The 15,358-nt window shown below is 39.2% G+C and overlaps 2 protein-coding genes across 3 annotated transcripts in view; one reads left to right on the top strand and one right to left on the bottom strand.

Moving 5' to 3' along the window:
• Positions 1 to 15,358, top strand: part of si:ch211-250c4.3 (uncharacterized protein LOC100535981 homolog) — a 92,040-nt gene that overhangs the window by 54,175 nt on the left and 22,507 nt on the right. For both annotated transcript variants that reach the window (XM_062058954.1, XM_062058953.1), the window contains exon 4: positions 8,362 to 8,506. In XM_062058954.1, coding sequence (XP_061914938.1) covers positions 8,362 to 8,506 — 145 coding nt within the window. The remainder of the gene's footprint in view (positions 1 to 8,361; positions 8,507 to 15,358) is intronic.
• Positions 8,707 to 15,358, bottom strand: part of LOC133657516 (cGMP-dependent protein kinase 2) — a 166,862-nt gene continuing 160,210 nt past the window's right edge. Inside the window, exon 23 of the mRNA XM_062058951.1 lies at positions 8,707 to 9,789. The gene's annotated coding sequence lies outside the window, so the exon portion shown is untranslated. The remainder of the gene's footprint in view (positions 9,790 to 15,358) is intronic.

The raw sequence follows: 15,358 nt of genomic DNA, 5'->3' as shown, positions 1-15,358 counted from the left end.
GTTGCTTTACAAGAGTATTTTTTGACAAATTCCAGGGATTTATCCCCCTATTGATACTAAATAATTAGAAATAGAAGCTTTTATTGCCATTGTACATCGATCTTACAACAAAACTGAATTGAAAAGCTGCAAGTTAACTTTAGCTTCTTGAAGCTAAAGCTAAAGCTAAAGCATTTTTAAACACGTGTAAATATCTACTATTAGGGCTTATAGACAATCATGCATTCCCAAGGTATAAATGTTGTTCTTTTTAAAGCTAACCTTCTTTTTATGTGTACTGTATGTTCTACACAAGCTGATAATAGTTTCTTGTTTGTTCGCATTTTAAAACACCTCTTTTTTTTTAACCCTTACCCTTTCTAAAGCAATAATAATAACACTAATAATATTGCAAACTATATTTGCACACATACACTTGGATAGTTTAAGACATTTCTTATTTCAAACTTAAATCATACAATTTTCACGATTGAATGATTATTCTTTGGTGTCCATTTGCCTAAAATCTGAATGTCTCCCACATTTCTTTATTGATATAATGAATAATTTTAAGGCGATTTTACAACTATTCCTTACTTTAAAGGTTTCTCTTTTAACTACTGTAAACTATGTACAGTATCTACCTACATGTATGCATCAGAATGGCCTTTTAAAAGTGTAATTAACGAAAACAAAGTTTTTCTTTGCTTCTAAACATTGCCCTGCTTCTTAAACACTACAAATATTATATATATATTTTTTTACCAACATTAAAATATATATTCAACAGTGGGTTTTAGCAATCCTACAAATACTACACATAAAAAATGCTTGTACTGCACGCACAAATTTAAAAATGTCTAGGATATGACTTCATTTGTTTTTAGATATTATACAGTAAAAATACATTATTCTATAATTATTTAAACGGCTACATGTTATTCTGACATTCAATTACAAAATGATTACATTGTAACTAACACAGCCTCACTTGGTATCAATATGCAATATGTATAAGAGTGAGCTGATTCAAACTAGGATTGTGTTTAGCTACCTTTAAACACTTTTTATACATTGTCCTAACATTTCCTGTGTAAACTTAATTAGAACTTACTTTAAAAGCATAACCGACAGGTCAGGGATATCTTCCTTTTTACACTTTGAAATTTTAAACTACCGTATTTTTCGGACTATAAGTCGCAGTTTTTTTCATAGTTTGGCCGGGGGTGCGACTTATACTCAGGAGCGACTTATGTGTGAAATTATTAACACAATACCGTAAAATATCAAATAATATTATTTAGCTCATTCACGTAAGAGACTAGACGTATAAGATTTCATGGGATTTAGCGATTAGGAGTGACAGATTGTTTGGTAAACGTATAGCATGCTCTATATGTTATAGTTATTTGAATGACTCTTACCATAATATGTTACGTTAACATACCAGGCACGTTCTCGGTTGGTTATTTATGCGTCATATAACGTACACTTATTCAGCCTGTTGTTCACTATTCTTTATTTATTTTAAATTGCCTTTCAAATGTCTATTCTTGGTGTTGGGTTTTATCAAATAAATTTCCCCCAAAAATGCGACTTATACTCCAGTGCGACTTATATATGTTTTTTTCCTTCTTTATTATGCATTTTCGGCCGGTGCGACTTATACTCCGGAGCGAATTATACTCCGAAAAATACGGTACTACAAAACTAATGTTCTTTTTCTTCTTAAACCCGTGGACATAGTTTAGATATGTTTTTACTAGCATAAAATGCAATAGTCATGTCATTTGATAATATCAATTACAAACCCCGTTTCCATATGAGTTGGGAAATTGTGTTAGATGTAAATATAAACGGAATACAATGATTTGCAAATCATTTTCAACCCATATTCAGTTGAATATGCTACAACGACAACATATTTGATGTTCAAACTGATAAACTTTTTTTTTTTTTGCAAATAATCATTAACTTTAGAATTTGATGCCAGCAACACGTGACAAAGAAGTTGGGAAAGATGGCAATAAATACTGATAAAGTTGAGGAATGCTCATCAAACATTTATTTGGAACATCCCACAGGTGTACAGGCAAATTTGGAACAGGTGGGTGCCATGATTGGGTATAAAAGTAGATTCCATGAAATACTCAGTCATTCACAAACAAGGATGGGGCGAGGGTCACCACTTTGTCAACAAATGCGTGAGCAAATTGTTGAACAGTTTAAGAAAAACCTTTCTCAACCAGCTATTGCAAGGAATTTAGGGATTTCACCATCTACGGTCCGTAATATCATCAAAGGGTTCAGAGAATCTGGAGAAATCACTGCACGTAAGCAGCTAAGCCCGTGACCTTCGATCCCTCAGGCTGTACTGGATCAACAAGCGACATCAGTGTGTAAAGGGTATCACCACTTGGGCTCAGAAACACTTCAGAAACCCACTGTCATTAACTACAGTTGGTCGCTACATCTGTAAGTTCAAGTTAAAACTCTCCTATGCAAGGCGAAAACCGTTTATCAACAACACCCAGAAACGCCGTCGGATTCGCTGGGCCTGAGCTCATCTAAGATGGACTGATACAAAGTGGAAAAGTGTTCTGTGGTCTGACGAGTCCACATTTCAAATTGTTTTTGGAAACTGTGGACGACATGTCCTCCGGACCAAAGAGGAAAATAACCATCCGCATTGTTATAGGCGCAAAGTAGAAAAGCCAGCATCTGTGATGGTATGGGGGTGTATTAGTGCCCAAGACATGGGTAACTTACACATCTGTGAAGGCGCCGTTAATGGTGAAAGGTACATACAGGTTTTGGAGCAACATATGTTGCCATCCAAGCAACGTTACCATGGACGCCCCTGCTTATTTCAGCAAGACAATGCCAAGCCACGTGTTACATCAACATGGCTTCATAGTAAAAGAGTACAGGTACTAGACTGGCCTGCCTGTAGTCCAGACCTGTCTCCCATTGAAAATGTGTGGCGCATTATGAAGCCTAAAATACCACAACGGAGACCCCCGGACTGTTGAACAACTTAAGCTGTACATCAAGCAAGAATGGGAAAAAATTCCACCTGAGAAGCTTAAAAAATGTGTCTCCTCAGTTCCCAAACGTTTACTGAGTGTTGTTAAAAGGAAAGGCCGTGTAACACAGTGGTGAACATGCCCTTTCCCAACTACTTTGGCACGTGTTGCATTGTAAGTTAATTATTATTTGCAAAAAAAAAAAAAGTTTATGAGTTTGAACTTTATATATCTTGTCTTTGTAGTGCATTCAATTGAATATGGGTTGAAAAGGATTTGCAAATCATTGTATTCCGTTTATATTTACATCTAGCACAATTTCCCAACTTATATGAAAACAGGGTTTGTAGATTTTTTAGCTACTATCTGCTGGAGCCTATCCCAGCTTCATTCGGGCAGAAGGAGGGGTACATCCTGGACAAGTCACCACCTCATCGCAGGGCCAACACAAATAGACAGACAACAATCACACTCCTATTCACACACTAGTTGCCAATCAACCTATCCCCAGGTGCATGTCTTTGGAGGTGGGAGGAAGCTGGAAGCTTTTATAGTTTAGATTGGGATATGTTGTTTGTAACGGGGAAATACTGTATGTTAATGTGTCTAGTATTCACGTTAGCTTTTAAGCTAATTAGCGATTAGCACGCCAACTGCTTCTCCAGGAAATCAGCAGCATCACTGTTAGTTCATTAAAGCGCAGTAGTGAATCACGGTTTTAAGATAATGAAAATTTTAAACAGTAATACAAACTGTCAGGAATTTTAACACACATTATCATGGGTACCAATAATTGTTACATTCGTAGTTAAAGGGGAACTTTGGAGTTTTGCCCATCAATCACAATCATTATGAAAGACATGATGCTGGAAGGATTTTTTTTAATGCAATTTAAATATAAATAAATATAAATATAAACAAACATAAATAAAAGTCAACTTACAGAGGAGCAAATGGGAGCTCCACTATACTGCCCAAAAAATCTGATAAATAACCATTTAAAAAGCGCAAAAAATATCCAATTTACATTTTGTGTCTTGAATATAAACCAAGTATTAGGGATATCGTTATTTTAAGCACTAATGCAGACAAACTATTTATAGAGGCGATGTGATCACTTCCGTTTGTCCATGTTTACATCATCGAGTGGTCTGCTGCTTCCTCGTTTTCTTGCTCCCTGTAAGTTTGTTGTAAGTCATGCCTCTCCCCTGGAAAGTAGATGGCTGAGAATATAATCCGGCAAGTTGGGACACTTTGGAACTGGCGAGAACTGGCGAGAATGACACAAAAAGCGTTTGTTCCCCCAAGATTGTGAGAGATTTTTCATCTAAATCTAAATGTTCATATGTTCGTCATCCTAATGACTGCAGACATTGCACAGTAAGTGATATTTTATTATGTTTGTTGGCTCATATAAAGTCTGCAGTGAGCAAAAATGAATGCACAGCGTATGCTTAACATGATCAAAATACGTAAATAGTAAATGTTATTATAAATGTGCCCGTTACTACATTACATACTGTATATACTTACATCATGTATATAAAACCCTAATGGAGGTGTTTGGATGTTTTTTAGGGGCTCTATAGGCAGAATTAAATGGCTTCAATAGGCTCCATTGTAAGTGGACTTTTGATCAAATTTATTTAATATTTAGAATGCATAAAAAAATCCATTCGTCCTTATGTCTTTCATAATGATTGTGAACGATAGGAAAAACACCCCAAAAAAGAGCAGTTCCCCTGTAAAACACACGTAAAGTAGCAGCGTTTCATCTGTTCTGAATGACCCAGCTAATAAATTATTTTCCCACAGAATAGGAGCGTCTCCACTCCTTATAGTGTACTTTCAAATTCTAAATTAAATGGAATGTAAAGAAAGTGTTGGCTTGTGCACACAAAAATGTGTTTGCTTTTACTTTCACATTCCGCTGAATTCTGCAAGTGAAGGAGGTTATTTCATCAAAATGGTTTGGTGTGTATGTAGAACCTACTGTATGTATGAGCACGTCAAAAAATGGTGTTGACAGTGAAGCGTGTTCACTCGGACCCTGAATGGCGAGAGGTTTAACAATAACAAATACAACACGGGAAATACCAGAAGCATGTCGTCATCTGCCACTCCCCCTCTGAATAACACTCCCACCCTCTATCTAATGGAGAACACAAACATCTGCTGATTATGCAATGGTGATGAAGACGTGTTCTCCGCAGCCCGCATGTCTCCACGTCAGATGAAAGGTATCTCCAGAGCAAGCAGGCATCATTTGGCAAAAATAAGACCATCAGAACACATTTTCCCAGTTTAATTATGGACAATTAGTCAATAGACAAACTGTATACCTAATAATGTATACATAAGTGATTTTGGAAAGACAAAGTGATTTAAGAAAATCCATTCCTTGCTGTTATTACAGCAATATTACACCATATCTCCTTTATGTCGACACCCCTCGGACCAGCTAAATTAAAAGTTAAAGTTCCAATGATTGTCACACACACACGAGGTGTGGCGAAATTATTCTCTGCATTTGACCCATCGCCCTTGATCACCCCCTGGGAGGTGAGGGGAGCAGTGAGCAGCAGCGGTGGACGCACCCGGGAATCATTTTTGGTGATTTAACCCCCAATTCCAACCCTTGATGCTGAGTGCCAAGCAGGGAGGTAATGGGTCCCATTTTTATAGTCCTTGGTATGATTCGGCCGGGGTTTGAACTCACAACCTGCCGATCTCAGGGCGGACACTCTAACCACTAGGCCATCACGTCAACATAAGCTGTTGCCGACAAGATCAAAACTAGCTTGCACATGTACTTGTGACATTGTCCAGAAAAAATGTTTTTGCTGTGATTATGCTTGTACGGTATACCGGTACTAATAAAGTATCCCCGTACTAATGAATTAAAACAGTACTATACTGCCTCTGAAAAATACCAGTACTATACATATATATTTTTTAACATTGCTGGAGCAGAGGCGCATGTTCGGCAACACACACATACACAGTACTTACAAGCAGACACGGTGGGGAGACATAAGAGGTAGATATAATAGGATTTTTGCTTAAAAACAAACGATAAATGTGAAGCTATAAACACTGAAGCGCCGCCCTACAACAGGTGCTTTAAAACATAGCAAGCTAGCGGCTAACATCCATCCGCAACAAAAGGAATGAGTGCTTATTACATTTTAACAGAAGTGTAGATAGAGCATGTTAAAACAGAATACATGCAGATATTAACAGTAAATGAACAAGTGGATTAATAATGCATTTTCTTCCGTTTGTCCCTCATAATTTTGGCAAAACAATAGAAGGAAATTATACAATATGTTACTGTATACGTCAGCAGCCAAATTAGGGGCCTTTTTGCTTTCTTACTATTAAAAGAGTAGTTGTCTAGAATGTTCACTATCTTATTGTAATGTATCATACGATTTTCTGTTGAAATAAAGCCCTCCATCCATCCATTTCCTACCTCTTGTTCCTCCAATAATAAATTTTTTATGTGGTCCCCTTTATTTGAAAAAGTATCAAAGTATCGAAATACAATTTGGTACAAGTACCAACATTTTGGCATCGGAACAACCCTAGATGTGATAGAATCTTGGTTAATACTACCATGCTTTTATTTTTAAGCTTACTTTGCACTGCATAGGAAGTGACGGTGTGCATGTTTTAATGTTGTGTAATAATTAGGCAGTAGTTATGTTGATGTTGTGATTTCACGCTGCTTGGTGATAATGATGACACTACAACACATGTCGACATAAACTGACACATTCAATTTATAGAAATCGGTTATCACATGTTATATAATAGAGATGCTGGGAAAAAAACGGTAAAATCCAAATCGTGATTTGCATGAATTATGATTCTGAACTGATTTAACATTTTCAAGAGAATATTTTCAACAAGATGTGCACGCTGCATCATATGTAAGTATACATCATACTTCAGCAACTACAGGAGATTTGCAACCTGTTTTGAAAAGGTTTAAATATGATTTTATTACATAATAATATATGGTGAGAATAAGTTTGAATATATTGTGTTGTCAAGAATTGGAAGAATCGGAATCAAATTGAATCGTAAGGTGCTGTAAGTACAAATCCTTAATGTTGACGTCAAAGTGATCACTTTTTTTTTTTTTTAATCATGAACATGTTGTACAGTACAACTGTTTATTTGCAAGATATACACAACTACTCAAGTCTCCATAAATGTAAGAACTATTGAAATTAAAGTTGAAGAGAAAATGTTGAAACTAAATTACTCCTAATGTCCAAAATAAGCAGATACTATGCTTAAGTCATGAGAAACAACACTTACTAGATACGGAGCAACAAGGTAATATGGGAAGATGTCGGAGAAACAAACCTCTGCCAGGCCCTATCCCCCAATAGTTAAAATTACATGAATTTAGACGGTGATCCAGATCAGCTCCAAAATGCAATCGCTGGTTCCTTATCAAACTTCTGACATTTTCTGAAAGTTAAATCAGACTGTACTCATAACTTTTTAGTTATCGATAGCGGAATTAAATAATTGATTGGACCCCTTGTCAAACATCAGCTGTCTTTGTCTCTGCGGGTGGTGTCGGGGCCTGTAGCATACACACGCAGAGGCTGAAGTTTGTAACGTAAACATTAGGTAACGTACTATAAATGATCTGGTTTATCCCCAAAATATAATCACTCGTTTCTTATACTATTTTTGATATTTTCCTGAAAATTTCATGAAACTCTGCCATAACGTTTTGAGTCATCTATAGCGGAATGAAAGAAACATGGTGACCCCTCTTGTATCCCTCCACTCATATCGTAAACGTAAGGTAATGTAGTAGAAATATTCCGGTTCAGCCCCAAAATCTAATAAATCAAATTTTATTGATATGGCCTTTAATCACAAGGGCGTCAAATGGCTTCACAAACTCACAACGACATCCACTGATCTAAACCCACTTCTGGACAAGGAAAAACTTAAGAACCTTCTACGGTGACCATCTGCAATGGATGTAAAGTGGGTACATTTATTGAATTGTTACATTAATTAATTGTTAAATTAATAGATAAAGTTGGAGTCCTGTTGATTGAGAAACCAACAGATAGTCATGGTGGGGCAGTGTATCTTTTTCTAGGCTCATCCAGTCAGCTACGCAGAGGTGTCTGTAGCTGTGCATGGAAGAGTGGTACAGAGTGTTTTTTTTAATTCTATTTTGGCCCATAACTTTTTGTTTTATGAAAAGAATGAAGCGATCAACCAACCACAATTTAAGATCAATAAAAAGTTAAGAAACTGTTATAGAAAACTCTGATGTTACATATATATAATGTGCTGTTTGTGGATTTGGCAACAGGACTTTTTCCAACATCACTGCAGCTGTGGTGCAGCAGGTCTCGTTTTTCCGAACATGAATGAGGTTTTGTCACCTGGCGGAACAATCTCTGATCTCTCAACCATTCCCGAGGCCACACGGCATCAACTTCTTTCAACCACGAGAGGTAATTTTGACATTTACATTGTTTTTATTCAATGATAACACAATGTTCTCTTGTCACTAATGGTGTAGTGACTTGTCAGTGGTTGACTTACCCAAATATTTTGGTGCATGGTTCAGTCCTTGCTCAATGATGCTCTGAATATATGTGATAACTCTTGTCTTTTTTATTGTTTTTGAAATTGATTGAAACAGTGACAGCAATGTTGTATCTTATTAGTATTTTTGCAAATGTGACAGACTTTCCAGAGCAATTTTAAAGCTGAAAAGACTGATAGCGATGTCTATGAATGTTGTCATTCATCCAGGTCATTGCCATCTCAGGGTATTCAATCCATTGGAACTAGACAAATAGCAATATTTTCCTAGCTCAGGGCTGCCAAGTTTCAGTAAATGACAGTGGGACTGGAATGGCATGATACGTTTAAATTTTTTTTTTTTTTTTTAATAATAATAATAATAATAATAATAATGGATTAGATTTATATAGCGCTTTTCTAGACACTCAAAGCGCTTCACAGAGAAGTGATAACCCATCATTCATTTTTAAAACTCATTCATTCATCATTCATTCACCGGTGTGAGAGGCACTGGGTTAAAGGTGAAGTGTCCTTAACACCGATTTGGCCTGTTTTAAGGTCGATTTATGCCTTAAGACTGATGTTCTCACCTCCAGCAGCTCTCTGCACTGTGGCCTCCTAATGCTCGTCTTATTTAAGCAGAAACTAGAAATGAATATCATTTCCACTGTTTTCTCTGCGAGTTCTTCTGTCTCCTGCTGTGCATGTGTGTTCTGAATTTGTATCTCTTTTACATCTCCATCCTCACTGTCTTCAATCTCTTCTGACATCTCTTCATCTTCCAGTGTTGCCAACTCCTCAGTAGGGAAAATAGCTATTGACTGTCGTAAAAGTTGCTAGATGACATGATTGGCTCATTTGCATAATGAATTACAATGGACGCTGCACGGTGGAGCAGGGGTTAGTACAAGTGCCTCAGAATACAAAGGTCCTGGGTTCAATCCCCAGACTCGGGTTCTTTCTGTGTGGAGTTTGCATGTTTTCCCTGTGACTGCATGTGTTCCCTCCGGGTACTCTGGCTTCCTCCCACCTTCAAAAGACATGCACCTGTGGCTAGGTTGATTGGCAACACTAAATTGTCCTTAGTGTGTGAACGCGAGTGTGAATGTTGTCTGTGTTGGATGAGGTGGCGACTTGTCCAGGGTGGACCCCGTCTTCCGCCCGAGTGCAGCTGGGATGGGTTCCAGCAACCCCGTCAAGATGGTCGCTGTAGGAGAGAGGAAAAACATAGTGGGTATTTTGTTGATTCTTAATTTATGCTGTGCACACTGCCCAACACCAAGGCACTGAGAAGGCTTCAGTTCTCAAGAAAATGAGTTTATTTAACAAAGGCAGGGGAGGGGGAATGAATGTACTCCTGTCGGGGCACTTTTCATCATGCATTTCATCACATTAGTTTTGTCCAACAGACAAAGCATCAATTAGTCTGTAATGTATATTCATCAAGCATTCTGTTTGAAAGAGAGTGGAGTGTGCGTCTTACCCCCCGACAGCATCCCATGCAGAGGTAGAGTGAGCTCAGGTTCAAGCTGCTGCATTTATGGCCCAGGCTGATCAGAACCCAGGTGTCCTCCATTGGTGATTAGACACAGCAGTCATCATTTCGAGCTGATTGAGGAGGAATGCAGGTCAGCACCGCCCCTCAACTACTCTGCCTAGGGCCACATGTCTGCTGGGCTGAACCTGGGCACACCTCCTACCTTTGATAGGACGGCGGTCAGCCTGGCCCCATAGAGACACTACACAATACAATTTGTTCTTCTTCTAGCTAGACCTGTGTGTTCACTTCCGTACCTGACGATTTTGGCTACAACTGTCGCCTTCCGCAGAGGTTGTCAAGTGATGTTGCTGTGACGTGTCTGGTCAGCTGATTTAAACAGTTTTTGGCGGTGTCTTCTTACCAGTGCCATCTGCAGTCTGGGACAAGGGGGCGTACCAACTTTTCCACACCTGGGACAACGTTCTGAAGAGGTCAAACTGCAGATGGCGCTGTCAGCCTGCTACTAGAAGCAGGAATACAGCGCCAAAAACTGTTTAAATCAGCTGACCAGACACGTCACAGCAACATCACGTGACAACCTCTGAGGAAGGTAACAATTGTAGCCGAAACAAGTACAGAAGTGAACACACAGGTCTGGCCATAAGAAGCCTAATGAACCTCTTTGGATTCTTAGTTTAGTTGTATTTTTCTTTGTTTTACATTGTTAACATAGACATACACTACATCTAGGGGACCACCTGTGATGAGGGGCAGCAGCGGCTGTTTGTTGAGGACGTGAACTCCAGAGTGAATCAGGCTTTTACATCTCCAAAACATCCCAAAAAGTCACTAAATTTGTCGCTTGTCGCTTGGGAGAAAGAAACTCACTAAGAGGAGTTGGAAAGTCACTAGATTTAGCGAGAAAGTCGGCAAGTTGGCAAGGAGTGTGGTAAAGAGCGTGGTGCCTTTCGTGATTGGTTAGAGTAAGGCACCGAGGATTGATGGCTTGGTCTAGGATTGGTTATCTCGGTCAATCAATCAGACTTACTCAAACTACTACAAGCCGTGAAGACCAAAGTTTATCATAATGACCAAAAAAATACAAAGTAGGGAATGGGGAATATAAGTGAGAAATGTCAAGTGTGGCCTGAGAAAGGGTTAAATTGGGTGACTGTCACGCTCAAAGTGCTTGGCAGCTCTGTCCAAGCTTGTTTTCTATTAATCCATTTAATAAATACTGAAGAACAGATCTATTTTGATATTTGATACCTTATGAAAGCATTACTATTAAATTAATTTGAAATTGGCTTTAATGGCAAAAAATAAGCTTTTGGAAATGACCTGACACACTGCCATTTTGCTGACAGCAATATTTTGTAGCTTGGTTTCTATCAATGTATTTAAGAAATAGAGTAAAAACAGTTGAATTGTAATATGTGACACCATATTGAAGCATTACTTTTTTTTTTTTCTTTTTTCTTTATTTATTTTATTTTTTTAATGTCCTGCCCAGCTTCTCGGGCAAATCATATAGCAGATGTAGATGCCCATATCGGCTGTTCAGATTTACTTTACAAAAGAGAAGTGTAGGATACTTCTCTTGTTGCCTTACTTGTATTTTGACTTTATTAAATGTATTTATATTATCATTTGGTGCAGCCGGGCCGGAGCAGGAGGGGATAGAAAGAGAGAAAAAGGAAGACAGAGGGGGGAATTGTGGGGACAAAAGGGGGATTAGACAGAGAGACAAAAACAACAACAGCAAACACAACAACAACAACAACAACAACAGAGCAACATCAGCAAATACGACGTGTACAAATGTGATGGTAAAAGTAATAGCAAATAAGCAGTTAGCGAAAATTTAAAAAAAAATACAGAACTGAGCATTATTACACTAAAAATGGAGCAATATGAATACCAATAGAAATAGTGCTATTGATAATAAACAATACCAGTACTTTACCTTTATTATCAACAATACAATTGTTCAAATGCAACAATACATATACGTAATGATAACTTGAGATACGAAAGAATGCAGAAAAATGGAGGGGAAGAAAGAGAAGCAACCTTAACCTTGTAGATTGTTATAGCAACAATAGGTTAAGCTTTGTCAGTGTGCCATGTGTTATACCCAGTTTACCCTAGGGCAACAACGTTAATGTATGTTTGATGAAACGTGATTATGTGCATGAGTGTATGTGTGCATATGTACTTGAATATGTACAGTATGTGTATGTGTGCTTGTACAGTGAATGTATATGTACAGTATGTGTATATGTGTGTACAGCGAATGTATATGTACAGTATGTGTATATGTGTGTACAGCGAATGTATATGTACAGTATGTGTATATGTGTGTACAGCGAATGTATATGTACAGTATGTGTATACAGTATGTGTGTTTGAACAGTGAATGTATATGTACAGTATGTGTAAATGTGTGTTTGTACAGTGAATGTATATGTACAGTATATGTATGTGTGTGTTTGTACAGTGAATGTATGTGTAGTATGTGTATGTGTGTGTTTGTACAGTGAGTGTATATGTACAGTATGTGTATATGTATGTTTTTACAGTGAATGTATATGTACAGTATGTGTATACAGTATGTTTGTATAATGAATGTGCGTGTGGATGTACGAACTTTGAGTGTGTAAATATGTACTGTATTTATTTGTATATGTATGTGGGAGCGTAGGTACCTATGTATGTCTGTATGTATGTGTGTGAGTATATGTGAATTTGCATGTACAATACATTTGACTCCCAGTGTGTGCGGGAGCCAGAGTACGGCCCCAGCCTCCCCGAGAACCCATCCCACAAACAGTAGGTGTGGTGCCCAGGGAACCAGGGGCCACCGCCCCCACGCAGCCAAGCCGGACAGCGACAGGAACCCCAGAGCCTGGCCCACCGTGCCGCCCACAAGGGCCAGCAGCAGGCCGCAGACAGACGCACCCGGCAGAGGACAAGGCACGAGAAAAACAGGGGGCAGCCAGACCCCAAGCCAGCGAGAGACCACACCCCACACGGACAGAAAGGCGGGACGCCCCGCCCGAGGGGCCCGGAGACCCCCCGCAACCGGACGGGAAGACCGCCCCCGCCCCACCGGCAACAGGGCCCCCACGAGCCCCCCCCCCCACCCCCGGAGAGCGCGGCGAGGCCAGCCCACGGCCACCCCACCCAAGCCGGCCGCCACAGGACCACCCAGCACGGGGCCACAGGAACCACCCACCCCACCCGCAGGGACCCCAACGAAGGAGATGGAACAACCAGCAACCGCCCCGCCGAGCCCCCCCCCTGAGGTAGGGGAATAAATAAATAAAATAAATAAATACATAATAATAATAATAATAATATTAATAAAATATATTAAAAAAATTAAAAAAAAATAAAAAAAAAATAAATAAATAAATAATGAAATCTATTTATAAAAAATAAATAAATAAATAAATAAATAAATAAATAAATAAATAAAAAAAGAATTAAAAGAAGATCACAGACATGCTGACACACAAGGTCGCTACCCCAACAACTGGCCGACTCGCAGCACCTCGGAATACCCTGCAGCACCAAGCCACCACAGTAGACGCAGGGACCAGACCCAGCAGGCCCCAACCAAGACGGGCACCCGGAAGGGATGGACGGCGGGACCCAGGAGCTCCAGATACGCAGTCCGGATGCAGTAGCCTGAGGCGCCGACCCCCACCCGACAGGCAGGCCCAGAACGTACCCCCAGAAATATACATACATATATATATACATACACATAAACATACACATGTACACATACACACACATACACATGCACATATACATACATACATACATACATACATACATACACACACACACATACACATACATATACACAGTTTGTCAGCCCCGACAACCACCACGCGCGCGCGCTGCCACCAGTCACAACATCAGCCACCCCCCTGCACCAGACCCAGCAGCCACGGGCGCCCACACCACAAACAAACGGCAGCAGAAACAGCAGCCACAACACCCCCAGACAGCCAGCACCACCCAATCAAATCAAAGCGATCAAAAAAAAAACCGCGACCGGCAACCACACGCCAACAGGATCACAGATACCAGCCAGCGCCAGCCCGCCAGCAAGCCCAAACGCCAACACGCAAACAAGAGACACCAACACCCCCCCCCCCACCAAAAGACCCCACCACCCCAACCCAAACCCGCACAAACACACCACCGCCCAAACAACCGAGACACAGTATCCAGACCAGACACGATTGAAGCATTACAATTGTTAAAATGATTTAAAATGAGCTAAGATGGCGAAAAATAAGCTTTTGGAAATGAGCAAGCTTTCCAGACACTGGCATTATGTTCATAGCAATATTTGCCTTCTATGATTTCATTTAAGAAATATAAATAAAACAATTGAATTGAATGATCTGAAACCCTATTAAAGCATTCACATTGATAAATGTATTTAAAGCTTTTTAGTTTCAAATGGCAAAAAATAAGCTTTTGGAAATGTGCTAGCTGGTTCACCTGACATACTGCCATTTTGCTGATATCAATATTGTCCGAGCTTGTTTTCTATGAATTTATTGAATAAATAAAATTCCATCCTTCCATTTTCTACCGCTTGTCTCAGCTGCATTCGGGCAGAAGGCGGTGTACACCCTGGACAAGTCGTCAGCTCTTCGCAGGGCATAAAAAAATTAGAACAACTAAATTGTAATATTTGACACCCAAATAAAGCACTATAATTGTTAAATGGATTCAAAATGTGCTTCAATGGAAAAAATATAAGCTTTTGGACATGAGCCAGCTTACCTGACATACTGGTATTTTGCTGATAGCGATACTTTCCTTGCATGTTTTCTATGAATTCATATAATAGATATAATAAGAACAGTTTAATTGCAATACCTGACACCCTGTTAAAGCAGTACAATTGTTACATTGATTTAAAATAAACTAATGGGAAAAAATAAGCTTATGGAAATGAGCTGTGTACCTGATGTATTGCCATTTTTTGGATAGCAATTTTCCTACCTTCCTCGCTAACAAAGCTGTATAGCGCCATTGTTAGGACATTTACACGCATGTCACCATGGCTTGATATGGATTGTAACCCCATCAATAATGTCTCTATTATGTGTATCATATACACAGAATAGAATGTGAAAAAGAAGTCACTTAGGCAGACTTACAGTCCACTGATTCTGAGTGGGAACTCAAAGTCAAATGAGTTAACCACAAGATATGCTAGTAGTGGGAGGTTGTAGGAATCATGTAGAAATTCTCCTCAACCCTG

Source organism: Entelurus aequoreus, linkage group LG09 (genome assembly GCF_033978785.1).
Source record: "Entelurus aequoreus isolate RoL-2023_Sb linkage group LG09, RoL_Eaeq_v1.1, whole genome shotgun sequence".
In the NCBI taxonomy this organism is placed as follows: Eukaryota; Metazoa; Chordata; class Actinopteri; order Syngnathiformes; family Syngnathidae; genus Entelurus; species Entelurus aequoreus.
The sequence above is the reverse complement of the archived record's forward strand: the minus strand, read 5'-3'. Positions and strand labels throughout refer to the sequence as shown.